The sequence below is a fragment of the Rhipicephalus sanguineus genome, unplaced genomic scaffold (genome assembly GCF_013339695.2).
Source record: "Rhipicephalus sanguineus isolate Rsan-2018 unplaced genomic scaffold, BIME_Rsan_1.4 Seq5512, whole genome shotgun sequence".
NCBI lineage: Eukaryota > Metazoa > Arthropoda > Arachnida > Ixodida > Ixodidae > Rhipicephalus > Rhipicephalus sanguineus.
The window spans coordinates 25,784-42,417 of record NW_023615496.1 but is presented as its reverse complement, the minus strand read 5'-3'; the positions used below and the strand labels follow the sequence as shown (position 1 = coordinate 42,417).

At 48.1% G+C, this 16,634-nt stretch overlaps 1 protein-coding gene across 1 annotated transcript; it reads left to right on the top strand.

The window, feature by feature from the left end:
* The first annotated feature begins 308 nt into the window (after window positions 1–308).
* On the top strand, window positions 309–12,255 carry LOC119377713 (uncharacterized). Its single transcript, XM_037647060.2, has 5 exons — window positions 309–407; window positions 2,253–2,353; window positions 3,820–3,927; window positions 4,068–4,121; window positions 9,428–12,255. Exons 1-5 carry the CDS (start codon window positions 338–340, stop codon window positions 9,677–9,679), a joined length of 585 nt encoding a protein of 194 aa, XP_037502988.1. The 5' UTR covers window positions 309–337; the 3' UTR covers window positions 9,680–12,255.
* The last annotated feature ends 4,379 nt before the right edge of the window (window positions 12,256–16,634 follow it).

Below are 16,634 nucleotides of genomic sequence, written 5' to 3'. Positions count from 1 at the left end.
TTGATCGTCGGCGGCGTCAACATTATTGATGATTAAAAAAGCCATCATCATGTGATGACGCCACCATGTGAAATCATCTGATGTCACAGATTGCCAAAATTTGTGACGTCATCATGATGTCAAAGCGTCATGTCGTGTGATACGCCATAATGAAGTAGACTGAGAAGAAAAAGAAGATGGCGGCTTTCGCCTTCGAGGCGTCATGTAGGTGAATGCATAAGGGACCCTGTGAGTTTTTAAATATAATTGTTGCCATCACTGCGAATAACTAGACTCGACTCGACGTTGTCTGTCCGCCTCATTTCAGTTCTCGACGAGCCTGCTGTTCGTCGCCTACATGGTGTCGCTGTACCGGCAGCACGGCTTCCTAGAGTCTATCAACAGGTCTCTGGGATTCGACGTGGCACGTGAGTGCGCGACCCACTTACTTTTTTTTTTCACTCGCGCGCCGCAGTGTACAACTCACAGGATTGTTCGCGACGGTGCACCGCAAACATCCTTTCGCTTGTTTTGTTTGTTTGTTTGTTTGCAGTACTACGTGGGGCTATACGGTTCCCCGAGATAAATGAACTACGAACTGGAAAACACGCTCGGAAATGCATACGCGTTCACTGAATGAGGTTGAGGTCGTTTTGAATATAGCGCGCAGCTGAGGACGCTGTTAAGAACGGAGCTGGCAACCACATGCCGGCAAGCCTGCGTTCGTTGTTTTTTCACTGCAGTCATCCAGACATATAGCTGTGACAAATAGACGAACTTTTAACTTACAGTTCCTGAAGGGCGCCTTCGCTTCGAAAAGGATGTTTAGTTTTTCCCGCTTTCCCTCTTCTCAGTGCGATAAAAGGCTTGACCATTTGGAGGGAGAGAAGAAAATTGGGCCAGATGAAAGAGTGGTAGAGAACAAGAAGACTTGGGTCACTCGGTGTGTCGCTCCGGCGTGTCCACTGCAACACAGTTGCGCAAATGTTAAGTTCAGGGGTACATTGCTATAAGTGGGCTAGATGGTCTGATGCTGACCATAGCTCTTCAGTGACTGGGATTTGTCCGCGTTAAGCTGAATGGGAGGAGGGGGTGAAAATCACGAAACAGGGTGGTTAATGGGGAACGCTTTAGTGAAAAGGTCCAGATTTATTTTGACGGCTTGGGACTGTTTAGGATGCGGTTACACCTTAAGTAAGAAGCGTGTTTTTGTAACAGCACTGTTTACCTGTCACTAATGTTGGTTTAGTGATGGATATTTTGTCGGCTAGGGTAGCCATATGTCGGTTAAATTATGAAAATGCAAATTATGCTTGCGCACTTCTTCAAGTTTCTCAGAAGGAATTAAGTTTTTTTTTTTAATTATCTCACTGTTTTCTCATGTTTACCGATGACAGCCACCAGCACAATAATAAATGTTTCTACGTTCCTAATAAGTGCAGAGTATCGTGCTGTAGACATCAACTGAGAGATTTGATAATTCGTATTGACGCAGGAACGCGGAGACAACTAGCACGGTATTTGCATTCAACTTCCGTGCCTTGCATTTATACCCGCTGTCTCGAATGAAGGTGCAGTGTATTGAATGATTAGTCTGACAGCCACAGCATATATTGTGCAGTGAAGCACATTTAGTGATTCACTTTTGAAAAGGGGTACTGACACGAAAATTTTCGGTTGTCGCTTTTTTTTTTGCGTCAAATCAAAGACCAGGCCCTCAAAAGCCTAGCAAATGTATTGGTAAGTGCGAGTGCACCTTCAAAAGTTAATTACAGTACGTTTTAAAAAGCTAGTTTCGGATCCTACAGTGCGCTGACGTCACAGCACGGTATGAGCTTCTCGTCACGTGCTGGTTCAAGACATAGTGACGTTTCCACGGCCACTCCGTTCCTGGCTCCGTTGGTTACGCACAAGCCGCCATTCTGAATATTTTTGGTGACGTACAAGCGGCCATTCTGGGTATTTTGGTACCTGACGTCATCACAACTAGCCATACTGGCACGTGAAGTCATCAGAATTAACACGGCAGCCTGACGTCACGCTATAGTGTTGATGTCAATAGGTGCGCCATGCGAAAAATGCGCGTTGATGTCAAAATATCTGATCAGCATTTTCTGAGCTTCACACTTGCGCAGAGCCGTACCTGTATATGAGAGATTTGTATGGCAGAGTAAACTCACCTCGGAAAATTCGTGTCAGTACATTTCGTCGCAAAGTGTGCGCCTAGCAAGAACATAGACAACGCTTTCACATTTGTCGTCATGCCTTTGCAGCTGCTTCGCCCGTCGTGGAGTTCATGGCCATGCTAAGCTTCGGTCTGATCCTACTCTTCGAGATGATGTCCTCCTGGCTTGCGATAAAGGCAACCACACTGGTATGTCCACTGTGCGTCTTATCACAGCTGCCTCACTCAGCTGGCCTTGAAGGCCAAAGAACACACCGCACTCAACGTGACAAACCTACAAAAATAAGCGCATTCAAATTTTCACAGCATTTCATAGACAGGACCATTGGTATTGCACTCTGCACCAAAGTAAAAAAAGGCGGGTGAGCCCTAGAAGCACTGGTGAAAAAAATGCTGTAAGTTCTCAAATATATGACAAACCCATACTTAAAGGTGCCCTGCAAGACTTTTTTTAGCATGGTCAGAAAACGCTGCCGTAGTCGAGGCTCCTGAGAACACGCGAGCCAAACATTATAGCGCTGCACGCGGGCTGGAATTTACAATTGATTCTTAAAGTCCGCTATGAATTGTTCCATCTTCTTTCTACAAATGATGTCAGATGCTCAAATGACCACGCCATATATTCAAATTCACGGCCATTGGCTGATTTGAGCACCGTGAGCTGCATAGCTACCGCGACCGCCGCGGGAGGCCGCCATGTACCTGCGCTCGCGCTCGCGATCACACTGAAAGTAAGCCGCGCGCTCGAAAAAAAAAAAAAAAAGAGGCGCTCAAGGTCACGACTCGCGCGTAACGTAACTTCTTTTCCCCGTGCCATCCGTCCCTGCTTAGTTGCTAGCGCGTCGTCGGGACGAGAGAAGAGAGAAAATCAATTACAGCGTGCGACAAATCTCTGTCTCTCCGCTCGTATTATACTAAAAAAATTTGCGGCGGTCGATTCGATAAGCAATAAACTCAACAAACTCCCTTAATGAGGTCATTCTATGGTTACTTGGAAAAGTCTTGCAGGGCCCCTTTCAAAGCAGGTCAAGTGAGAAGAAATCATGGTCTAACTTCTGCTACACGGCAAGAAACATTTGACGGAGAATTCGACAGCACTTCATCTTCCAGTATCCTTCGCCATTTGAAAAACTATAGATCGTACAACAGTTGTTTTCTTTTTTTTCTTTTTTAAACTACCTGTGCTTGTGCTGCCATTGTGTCGGTCTGATCTTGCCGGAATTTCAGGAAATTGGTCATATTTCGGTCTTCTTGCAAAACACAAAGATACACGCGAAACAAGAATAATAAGATTACGCATGCAATATCTATCTATCTATCTATCTATCTATCTATCTATCTATCTATCTATCTATCTATCTATCTATCTATCTATCTATCTATCTATCTATCTATCTATCTATCTATCTATCTCTCTTCCACTCCCCTCCCTCTTAAGCTCTGCATACCCTCTCCCCATACAAAGTAACCGGAAATGCCCCGGGTTAACCTCCCCGCCTTTCTCTCTCTCTGGAATTCAGCTAAATTATAACTGTTCGGCATGCTTTTACGTTTGATGGATACAATGCGGGCTCCAACTACGGGCCTGTTGTAAAAAAATTAATGGTGCGCAAGAGCTATTTTTTCCCGCGTCTCCGGGCTGCACTTCTCTGCAGGAAAGTCGCTGGCTCCTGTTACCCTTCATAGGACTCACGACTTGCGGCATCGTATCCCCAGCACTCATGTCGGCAGTTATCATGCTCTCCAGCCAACGCTTCCATACTGTAAGTTCCACTATGCAGCGTGTTTTCATTCACTTTGAATAAGTTGGTCGCGGGTCAGAGTGTTGTCTTACAGTGCTCGCGCGACCGTACATTTTTTGCGGAGTTTATTTCTCTGATATCGTTGTATCGTCTTGTTTCAGGCACCGTTACCCCTCACCGCCCTAACACCCATCTTTTTCATCCTGCTGACAAGGGTACGTGTTTCCTGTTGCGTCTCTCGCTTTCTGTCTTAAAGAACCGCCAAAGAGGAAACCAACTTGAGCTGTATTTGCGATAGTAACCATGTACGCTATATCAAGGAAGCCGCTCTTACCGTGATAAGAGTATCACTAAGCGAAGCCGGAAAATACGTTAAAACAAATATCGAACGCCCACGCCGCCCTAACGTTCCCGCAGGAACCTGCAATGACTTCTTAAGTACGGCGTTTGCTCTGGCTGTGGCATCGGAGACTACCATCATCATCACGAGCAAGCATCACGGCTCGCCGGCTGCGTGTTCGGCTCGTGACGCTCGCGCTACGAGTGAACTCGGGTGTGCTTTTGTTCCATGCTGATGTGGAATAAAGTGCCACAGATGTTTCGTTAATTGAGTGGCGTGCTTCATAACAGTGGCGACGAAGACAACGAGGACTTCAACGAGTCCTGGACCCGCAGAGCCATGAGCGTGGGACGGCCACCAGAGTTTGAGGGAACGTGGTCAACGTTCCGAGTTCGCCTCGAAGCATACTTCGAAGCGCAAGACATCACGGACGCGACGAAGCGACGAGCGGTGTTAGTGGCCTCGCTACCGGACAGCGCGATTCGAGTGATCCAGGGACGTTGCCATCCGAGGCAAATCAACGCACTCAACTACGACGACGCCGTAAAGCACCTCGAAGAGTACTACGCCCCGGAAGTCAACGAAATAGCGGCAAGTTATGCTTTCTTCACGCGATCACAGCAAGAAGGAGAGAGTGTACAGGAATTTATTGCAGAAATAAGGCGGCTAGCAGAAAAGTGCAATTTCGGATCGTCTCTCGAACGCATGCTGCGAGACCGAATCGTGTGTGGAGTCTTGGATGAAGATGTGAGACGACATCTGCTGACTTTGAGGAAGCTGACGCTTACGGAAGCAGAGGATTTCGTTATCTCAGCCCAGAACGCTGCCGCTAATGCTAGAACCATGCAATCTGCGGATCAGAGTACCATCCACTTCACGCGGCCGCAGAACCGGCCAAGAAAAGGGCAACCGAAGGCCGAACGCATGACATCTTGCCAGAGGTGTGGTAGTGAAGCTCACTCGAACGAGCAGTGCTATCACGTCCGTACGATATGCCGCCGGTGCGGTAAACGAGGGCATCTCGCTCGAATGTGCCCAGGACAAACTCAGTGGAAGCCCCGTGGTGCTTACGCCCTGTCGGCAGCATCTGATGACAGCTCGGGAGATGAGAAGAAACTTTACACACTAGTGGCTCATAAAACGACTGATGGCCGCATGGTTAAGCCAATTTTCAAAAAAATCACTTGGGATGGTGTGCCTGTTAATATGTTGATCGATACGGGGTCCCCCGTGAGTGTTATCTCAATGAGCCTGTTCAAGCAGAATCAAAGCAGATGGCCGCCTCCAAGCAGCACCACTCTTAGACTGTCGTGTTTTTTGGGAGAGCTTCCAGTGGTTGGAGAACTGCACATGAAAGCAACCTGTGAGGGACACGACATACAGGGTACCCTGGTTATCGTCGATACTCCTGGACCAGCGCTGTGCGGAAGGGACACGATCAAGGCGTTTAACAACTGTGGAGTGGCCATGATGATTCCAAATTTCGTCGCAAACCTCAACACGCGCAAGGAAGACCGCACAAGCCAGCAACTTCAGACCTTGCTCAAGGAGTTCGAAGATGTGTTTTCGCCAGGTTTAGGACTATACAAAGGTCCACCTGTGAAGCTGATCTTGAAAGAAAACGCCACGCCCCGCTTTTGCAAAGCACGTACGGTGCCATATGCTTTGACGACCAAAGTGTCCGATGCTTTGGACCGATTAGTGGCAGACGGCGTTATATCACCGGTTATGGCAGCAGAATGGGCGACGCCGGTGGTTCCAGTAGTTAAAACTGATGGGTCCATTCGACTGTGTGGCGATTTTCGGCTGACAGTGAACGTGGCCACCGTGACTGAGCAGTACCCATTACCTCGTGTGGACGACATCTTCGCAAGACTGAATGGCGGTGAAGTATTTAGTACACTGGATTTGACTCAAGCGTACAACCAGCTGCCCCTGGATAACGAGTCCAAGAAGCTGACTGTCATAAACACTCACAAGGGCCTATTTTGCTTCAATAGGCTTCCTTTTGGAATTAGCTCAGCTCCGGCCATCTTCCAGAGGCATATGGATTCCCTGTTCAAGGATCTTCCGGGTGTACAAGCCTATCTGGATGACATCATAGTGGCCGAAAAGCGCAATGACACTTCATTGCTAAAGCAAGTCCTGCAGCGCTTACGTGACTATGGGCTCAGACTAAACATTAAGAAATGCAAATTCAGACAAGAAGAAGTCACCTTTCTTGGACATCGAGTCGATGCTAATGGGCTCAAACCGAAGGACGACAACATTGAAGCAGTTCTCCAAGCACCGGTCCCCAAGTCGGTGAGCGAACTGAAATCTTTCTTGGGCTTAATCAACTATTACGCCAAATTTTTGCCGAACCTTTCCACAGTACTGGCCCCATTATACAATCTGCTAACTAAGGGGGCTACGTGGAAATGGCAACAGGTACATGAGGAAGCGGTTCGAAAGGTTAAGCAGGCCATACAAGCGTCAAAGTTTTTGACACACTTTGACCCTAACAAACCTTTGAAGTTGGAATGCGATGCTTCACCTGTAGGAGTGGGGGCAGTACTTTCCCATCGCATCAATGGCACAGACTATCCGATAGGATTTCGCTCCAGAACTCTGTCCAAAGCAGAACGAAACTACTCCCAGCTAGAAAAGGAAGCGTTGGCCCTTGTATTCGGCGTGACTCGATTTAAGGACTACTTATATGGCAATCACTTTGTTTTGGTGACCGACCATAAACCCCTGACGGGTTTGTTTAACCCAGGAAAAGCCATTCCTCCCATGGCTGCGGCAAGGATTCAGAGGTGGGCACTTCTCTTGGACAATTACCATTACACATTGCAGTATCGCAGGGGAACAGAAAACTCGAATGCTGATGCCTTAAGTCGCCTGCCATTACCAAACAAACTACACGATACCAGCACAGAAGATCCGCCAGAGTATGTCCTGTACTCGGAATGCTTGGAGAAAAAGGCGATTAGTGTCAGAGACGTGGCACATTTTACAGAAACGGATCCTTTGCTGCAGCAAGTGAAGTTTTGGATCAAGAAAGGCTGGCCGAAATTTTTGTCTGAAGAGCAGATCCGCTTCCGGCCATACTTCAGTAAGAAGGCTGAACTCACGTACTACCAAGACTTAGTCTACTGGGGACACCGCATCGTGCTTCCCACCGCTCTAAACCGACGTATCTTGGACTTGCTCCATGAAACGCACCCAGGCATGGCGACCATGAAGAACATTGCAAGATCCCTGTTTTGGTTTCCGGGGCTAGACGGTGAGATCGAGCGATTGGTGCGGGAGTGTCCTGCTTGCGTACAGGCTGCAGCGATGCCTCCAGCGCAAACACCTGTACCATGGCCCACGACGGGAGAGAAATGGAGCCGGCTGCACGCTGACTATGCTGGTCCTATTGAAGGACACATGATACTGGTAGTCGTGGATTCCGAAACGAAGTGGATAGAAGCAGTCCCAACGAAATCTGCAACAGCAGAAGTGACAGTGGAGGCACTCAGGGCGATGTTTGCAAGGTTCGGTCTACCTCGTACTCTTGTGACGGATAACGGACCTCAGTTCACGGGCTTCCACTTCCGCAATTTCCTGGCTCAGAACCAAGTAAAACACTTGACTACAGCGCCCTATCATCCACAATCAAATGGTTTAGCGGAGCGGGCCGTAAGAACGTTGAAGGAAGGCTTGAAGAAAAACTATGAAATTCCGCTGCAAACTCGAATATCTAGACTTCTGTTCCGTTATCGCCGTACGCCAGTGAAGGAGGGCAAGTCACCAGCGGAGCTCTTGCTGGGATATCAAATAAGAACAAAACTCGACTGCATTATGCCGACCACCGAGGCCGTGAAAGCAAAGCCGTGCAATGAACGTGAACAGCGATGGCAGGCTGGACAGCGTGTTTGGACTCGAACTTTTCAGCCACGCAAAAAGTGGATACCAGGTATCGTGCGTGACCAGCAGGGAAAGCGCATGGTCACAGTGGACACGACTCAGGGAACGGAACGGCGGCATTTTGACCAAGTGCGACGGCGGGACGTTACGGTCGACGAATCGTGCGACACCGACACGCTATCGCCCCGTCAAGAGCTTTCGGGCGAAAGCGCAAGCGATTCGCTGACTCCGGCAACTCAACCTTTGCGGCGCTCAACGCGACAGCGCCGTCCTCCAGATCGTTTGAACTTTTAAGAAGGGAAGAAGCTGTGGCATCGGAGACTACCATCATCATCACGAGCAAGCATCACGGCTCGCCGGCTGCGTGTTCGGCTCGTGACGCTCGCGCTACGAGTGAACTCGGGTGTGCTTTTGTTCCATGCTGATGTGGAATAAAGTGCCACAGATGTTTCGTTAATTGAGTGGCGTGCTTCATAACACTGGCCAACTTTACCTAAAATTTAAAAAAAAAAGCATTTCAGTATGAGTGACGTTAGTCTGATGACTGTGACACACTTTGACGTCGCATTGGGAAGTAGGTGCAAGAACAAATCGAAATTGCATTTTAATATTCACTTTATCTCATTATAATCAACATGTTACGAAGAAGTTAACTAATATATAGTGTCTGAAATAACATACTCGTTCCGCATGGGTATGCTCTTCGATAAAGCTGCCTACTTTTATCATTATGGCGATCACGAGCTTACCGCAAACATAAATACGTTTAATTATATACGTGCCAACCAAATGTCGCTCACATAGCGATGACGACTTATGAAACGATAAACGCCACATAAGGAAAGCTTCTCCTAAAACAACATATTACTGCGGAAAAGCCAGCTTTATAGGCATTAACAAAACGCACGCGCAGACACAACATCAACAACAACAACGACAACAATAATAATAATAATAATAATAATAATAATAATAATAATAATAATAATAATAATAATAATAATAATAATAATAATAATAAATAACTGTTGGGGTTTTACGTCCCTAAACACGATTTGATTATCAGAGATGCCGTATGTGGAGGGCTCCGGAAATTTCGACCGCCTTGGATTCTTTGACGTGCACCTAAATCCAAGCACACTGGCCTCTAGCATTTTGCCTCAATCGAAAATGCGGCCGCCGCGGCCGGGATAGATATACGGAACGTAGTGGACATGTGTATCATGTATGTTCTATCGTGGACAGATTTCATTTTGACCGTTTGTCATTTTCCCAAATATTTCGCAGACGTACTTCCTGCTGCTGAGCGTGGCCTACTACCGGGAGCTCCAGGAGCGTGAGTCGCGTCAGGAGGAGACCCTGCCGTCAGTGGCGTCCCAGGTGCCGCAGGTGCATGTCAATGACCTGCCACTCCACAAGCGACTGACACCCATCGTGCTCGACTACCTGCAGAAACCGCCACCGTACGAAGGATACGACGACGAGACGCGCGTACCCGAAGACGCCAAGAGTGGAATAGGCATGCGTCTGTACATGTGAACATGTACGATCTAAGGGCTTGTAGCTTCGCTCGTCTTTGAAATGAGGGAAAGAACGCAGACGATGACATAGCATGCGAATTTTTGTACATAGCTCTTGAAGTACACTGCTTGATCTCAGCGTGTGCCACGCCCAGAACTGTATTCGAGCAAACCTTCACCGGCTGCCACGAAAGGTCCGTCGAGGTCGATTTTGAAGGGATTCCTGGATCTTCATGTGATATTTAGAAAAAAAAAGGGGGGGGGGGGTTGGCGTGATTTATAGCGCTATGTACTCTACTACGGGCGAACTGTACTCAGCTGTCCCCATCAGCGGACCCGAAGAGAATAGTAGAAGATGCAGACCTCGACTATCGATTGTTCTTTACTAGCAAGGCCCTTTCAGCTCGGCTGTCGGATCTTTGAAGTAAAAATTGGGATGCCATTCGTGAACATTCGCGCAAGACCAGTTTTAGAATGATTTCGAAGAAAGTACAAAAAACGCAGAAGATGCATCACAATCGAGTGTGGTACTACCACTGTAGATGATTTACTAATGCTGAATCAAAAACATTTATTTAATTCGATGAAACTTCAGAAAAGTACAGCGAAAGACGTCTAACATAGGTTTTCCATGAGAAAAATCCGCTTTCCATTGACCATGGATGACGTCACTAAGCTATGATTACTCATTTGACCTCTATAATATAATAATTGTTGGGGTTTAACGTCCCAAAACCACCATATATATGATTATGAGGAACGCCATAGTGGAGGGCTCCGGAAATTTCAACCACCTGGGGTTCTTTAGCGTGCACCTAAATCTAAGTACACGGGACTCAAGCCTTTTCGCCTCCATCGAAAATGCGGCCGCCGCGGCCGGGATTCAATCCCGCGACCTTCGGGTCGGCCGTCGAGTGGACCTCTGTTATATGCTCCGTGAACATTCACATAACGATGTACGAATATTTAGGCTTACCGAGGGATTTCTTTCGTCTGACAGACGTGAATGTTGGTTCAGGTTCGCTCGAAGAGTTCTGGGCTCACATCGACGTAGCTAGCTATGTTTTTTTTTTTTTTTGCCAGGTTTCTCACTTGGGCACTAACAAGAGTTGAGTTCGTCATGCGTGCATTTTCTTTTTATATACTTTGCCATTGTAGGTAGTAACCACATGCATCATATTTTCCGACGCTTTTGAACGTGACGTCATTACTGCGCGTCAGCGTGTCCTTCTCTCGCTGTACGCTGACTATATACTGTCATCACAGCCGAAACGTACTTGACAGCAGACGAAATGTGTGTACCGTGATTCCCATGGTTCATACGTGATGGCAGCGCGTACGTGCTATCGCGCGGCCGCACATGTCGAGGTCACGCTTGACGTCAGAAATACGTTGCCTTTGGTCACCGTTTTTGTTCCGTTTCTTATTTCTTTTCTTCTTATTCTTTTTTTTTAATCTTCAACTCATCCACCACTACGGGCTTTCGATGGGCATCACTGAACCTACAAATGAAGAAATTGACTACCGCATTTGTTCTCTATGCAAAGCCTTGCCTCTATTGGTAGACGTACAGTTGCACGCGTTCCACTATACAGGCTGCTCCCATGTGTTAGCTATGTATACGCTCTTTTCTGTTCGGGTAGCGCCATTATTTTTCTAGACGAATCGTTGCTAAGGTGTCGTCTCAAAGCATTATCTGCATGCTTACCCCTTTTATCCTTAGCCTATATACAAGTGGGTGCTTCACATTACGGAGACGCGGATTAAGTGCACTGGAACTCTGACTTGATGGTAAACCAGCACCAAATGATGGGACAAGTGAAAAAGCGTGAAAGATAGGGCGGTTGAGCGCAGAACAGGGCCATCTCGATAGCAGGGTGAGAGCACAGACCCGCACAGTGGGCGTACGTGCGGTACCGTCTTTCAGTGTGAGTCAGCGTGAGCCCACACTGTGGAAGCACGTTATAGCTACGAGTTTACAGTGTGCTTCTTTACACCTAGGCTCGGCTGAAGTGTTGTGATGTTTTAGGCCACCCTTAGTGACGTCTGGAGGATGGCTTAAAATTTCTTGCTGCGTATGTTTTGGTATTTATTTATCAATTTTTCTTGCTCCGCTCGTTATTCTGCCAGGCCACTGGTCATGTGCTCGCAGCGTAGTCGCCGCATATCACTTTGTAGCTTCATCTGCTTGCGTTGCCCATTGCACTCCTGCGCATTTCTTGTGCGGTTACATCAGTCAAAGCTTCATTTTTAAATTTCGCGCTGAAATCGCCGCACGTGACGCCAAGGATTTCAAAGTCTGCTTTTCGTATTTTGGCGACAATGGCTCAACGAAATTTCCTGAAACTTGGTAAGTTAAATCTATAGCCCCCTCAGGAGGACAATGTACTCCATCTTTACTGATTATGAACTACACGGGACCTAGTAGATGCCATCAAAATCTATGACGTCACGACGTTTGGTGCGGGTATTTCAAAGCGGCGCCGCCAGCCGCATCTCTTTTTTTTATTCTGCACATTTTTCTGGCTTACCAAGCGTCTTCTCGCGGCAAGCGTGGTGATTTTGGCATCGTGGAAGAGTAATTAGCTGTTATGACAGACAGACAGACAACGAACTTTATTGGATCCTGAGGAGTTACGACCCCCTAACGGGAGGCCGTTGTAACTGCTGGCCGCGCCCACGTAGAGGACAGAACGCCGTGACGCTCTGCCCTTTCCTGGGCCCTCTGGATAGCCTGGGCTTGCTGTCGGAGTGCCGTGCTTCTGATGGCCTCCTCCCATTCGGCTTCGCTGGAGAGAAGGGTTTGAGGCAACGCGGGACATCGCCAGAGCATGTGAGCCATGGAGCAAAAGGTTTCACTGCAGTTGGGGCAACCGGGGTCAACGTCCGAGTACATCTTACTGAGAATGCCCCGCGACGGGAAAGACCCCGTCTGCAACATTCTCAGAGTAGCTGACTGAGCTCTGCTGAGCTTCGGGTGAGGAAGAGGATAGACTCTCCTGCCAAGTTGGTAATGCTTTGTTACCTCATTAAATGTCAGAAGTGGATCATTCTGCTGAGTCTCTTCCTGCCCCTCCGGAGCCTCCAGACCGCCGCGGCGCGTGAGTTCTCGCGCACGATCGTGGGCCAGCTCGTTGAGGTTTGGGAAGCCCTCGAGAACGTTCTTCCCCATGTGTGCAGGAAACCAAGTGATAAAATGAGAGCCGGGACAAGCCCTCTTCTCTAGAATGGAGGCCGCCTCTCGAGCGAGGTTGCCCGATTCGAAAGCTCTGATTGCCTCCCTCGAGTCGGTGTAAATGTAGGAACGCTCTGGGTCAGACAAGGCCAACGCTACCGCAATTTGCTCCGCTATACCCGGGGTGGCCGCCCTTACTGAGGCGGAGGAGCGAAGCTCCCCCCGCCCGTCTATAACCGACAACGCGAACATTCTCCTGTTCCCGTACTGCGCTGCATCGACAAAGACGGCGGAGTCCATGTCATCTTTAACTCTCCTCAAGATGGCTCGTGCACGGGCTTTACGTCTACCCTCGTTATACTGCGGATGTACGTTTCGCGGGAAGGGCCCCACCATGTAGGTCGCCCTCGTTTCCCTACTCAGTGTTGTCCGCCGTTCCTCCATGATCCTAGAAGCCATGCCAACCTCGTCAAGGATTCTCCTGCCAGCCTTTGTTGACGATAGCCTAACCACCTGGGCAGTGACCTGCGCCTCTATGATCTCGTCTATGTTATTGTGCATCCCGAGTTGATCTAGCCTGTCGGAGCTCGTGAAAATAGGCAAGCCTAGGACTTTCTTGATGCTCTTGCGCATGAGCGTATTTAACTTCCTTTTCTCTGTTTTAGTCCATATTAGAGCTGACGCCACATAATTAATATGGCTCATAAGAAACGCGTGGTACATCCTAAGGAGGTTGTCCTCACTTAACCCCTTCTTGCGGTTGGACACCCTAGCGATTAACCTTAGCATATTCTCTGTCTTGGCTGTAACGTGGGTAATTGTTTTGGCATTACAGCCCCTCGCGTCTATGAGCAGCCCTAGGATTTTGACTGAGTCGACTCTAGGAATTTTCTGTCCACTCGCATATAATGCCACGGGGAGCTGGTTTAAAGGTGTTAGACCTCTAACTCCTTGCCTTGCCGGTCTGTAAAGTAACAGCTCCGAAAAAATTTTTTTCTCTTTAGTGTCCCTTTAAAGGCCAACTCCGGCGATTTTTTGGCCATGTCAAAGTAATGGTGCTTTTATGTTCCTGAGACGCTCCTGTTACGGGCCCGATAGCAGAAATACTGGGCAAATTGGAGAATAATTTTAAATAAGCAAAAAAGCGCAACACCGAAACCGAAACCCAGCCGAGTGTACTGTCTACGTATGACGTAGACGTTGTTACGAATGAACCGGAAGTCGTGCAAGGCATGCCGGTGACGCCGGCGCGGAGTATGAAAACTATGACAGCCGGGTCGACCAGCGAAGCGCCGGCCACACCAACGCTGTCTGTCGCCTTGTGCACAGCAGACGCTCGCTGTAGCGGCCGAAGCGCCGAAGTTAGCGGTGCCCTCGGCTGCGTCACTTCCGCCGCCTTACCAATACTGACGTCACAGACGCAATGTTGCCAATAATTGTGTGAAGCCAGGAGTGCGCTTGCAGACAATCTTTAAAATTCATTTGCAAACAATCTGCGCATGTCTCAAGCCTGTAATTTGGCATAAATGACGGAAACGTGCAAAGGAACGTACCCAGCGAATTTCATTGATATCCATCGACCTCGAAAAATCACCGGAGTTGGCCTTTAACCCGCCCAGATGACCAAAGCGCGGCAGCCGATTGCCTCTGTGACTAAAGAAATAGTCCTTCTGATGTGCTCGGCGCTGTTCTCCGACAGCAGGGTTACCGACCCTGCTGCTTATGACGTCAGTCTAGAGCGCGAGCTCATTGGTGCAGGCGTGTGCGCGTCCTCCTATGAGGTTGAAATGCCGCTGCCTTCTAAAGTTGCACCTGACTACAGACACACAGGAGAACTCTTCCGTTCATTGGTTCTTTCTTTTTGCGAAAAGTCATAAAATGGCTGACTTTTGTCACATTTCATTTTAGCATTTGACACTTTACGTAGCTCTCATTTTCTCACGTTCTCGTTTACTGATGTCTTTATTGGCACAATACTGACTCTCAATCGTTAGAAATGGTGAAACAGTGCGAACGCAATTGCCAAAGCCGTGGTACGACTACAGCTCCTGTCGTTATTGTGGTGCGTGTGTTTTTTTTTTGTTTTTTTTAGATATTAATTCCACGCATGCGCTGTACGCACATCTGACACGATTGTCGAAAAAAGAGTCGAATAAAGTGCCTTGATGAACGTTGGTAGGTTCTTGTGGTTTCAATTTTTGGGTATATGACAACTACTGGGAAGACGATAAGATGGAGTTAATTTGGGCTAGTTGGTAAACGTCCATGAAGTATTAGTGTCAAGCGCACCGAAGACGCGACGACCCGCCCTGTCCTGTCCTATATGCTCTGTCCTGTCTGTTTTCACTGTCCGCGCCTTCGGCGGTCTTCAATCTAATATGTCACCCACGAAATGGGAAGACGATTCGTATAGCAGTTTTGTTAGGCGAGTCATAAGGTGCACTAGCGCGAAATAGAACAATAGAACGACCCAAAGGAAATAAGGTGAAACAAGACCAGAGCAGATCCCCCAAATGATTCTAGTGAAGAAAACAGACAAACAAATAACCTGGTAAATGAATAACTTAGAGAATCTCAAGAACATATGATTAAACAGTGCGTTCTTGGTCATCGCTACTCCTGCTGTTGCTAATACGACTACTACCAATAATGATGATGATAATAGAAATAATAATAATAAAGTCACAATTTCGCCGCAAGGCGGAAGCACTGAATGCGATAGCAAGAGAAGCGGCCCGCGATGGACGCGCTGCTACGCTGCAGAAACATCTGCCCCCCGGCAGCAACTACCGCGTGAGCAGACAGCGGAAGGGCAAGGTTCCCCCCTGCGCAAATATTAGAAGCGAGTGAGCTGGCCGACGACTTTCAAATGCGCCCGTTGCGCTCCTCGCGACATCTCGCTGACAATGAAGAAACGCTTATAAGCGCCTGCAGTCTCAGAGTTATGCGGTAAAGGGTGTGTATATGACACTCGTCAGCTACCTGAACGATCTGCGTTCTGTGGCGTAGTGGTTAGCGCCACGCGCTGCGGAGCGAGAGGTCGCTGGTTCGATTTAGCGCTTCGGACGCACTTTTTAAATTATTTTTCTTTGGGACTTTTGTATATATACACATAGTTATACATATACGGTGCATGACGACGGCGACGGCAAAAACCAGCCGAGACTCCATATAATTGCTAACGCAATAATGAAATCACAAGGTCCCTTGTGCATTCACCTAAGACGACTCGAAAGGGAAAGCCATCGTCTTTTTCTTCTCAGTCGATGTATTGATCCTGCTCCGCCACCCTCCGAAAGCTTTGTGCACCTAGAGTGGTTTTACACTGCCTCCAGGACGGAGACACCTCACCTTGTTTTGCACTGCCTCCGTGATCGGCCCATCTTTGACCAAGGCTTCAAGCTATGATGTCATGTGATGACGGACGTCACGACATAATTTGTGATGTGATGACGTCACAAATTTTAGCAATCTGTGACGTCATGGCGACGTCGTGTTGTGACGTCCTCACGAGATGATTTTTTTTTTTTGCATCACTCGTGCTGTGCCCGACGCCGCGGGACGCCGACGGTCAATTTTCAAGTTCAATGAGGCATCTAAGGCTTTCGCCTTAAAATAAGCAATTTCACAATAAAATGGACAAAATGGAATCAGCTTGCAGAGAGCGGGTTGGAGATCACTGGGAGAGGCCTTCGTCCTGCGATGTACCTGCTGGACAGGGGCGTAGCCAGAAATTTTTTTCGGGGGGGGGGGGGCGGGTTCAACCATACTTTATGTATGTTTGTATGTGCGCGTGTAT

Coding starts and splice junctions, on each gene's coding strand:
- LOC119377713 (XM_037647060.2), top strand. CDS start 338: ATGGTGTCGCTGTACCGGCAGCACGGCTTCCTAGAGTCTATCAACAGG. Junction 408..2,252: donor TCTGGGATTCGACGTGGCAC/GTGAGTGCGCGA, acceptor ATGCCTTTGCAG/CTGCTTCGCCCGTCGTGGAG. Junction 4,122..9,427: donor TTTTCATCCTGCTGACAAGG/GTACGTGTTTCC, acceptor AATATTTCGCAG/ACGTACTTCCTGCTGCTGAG.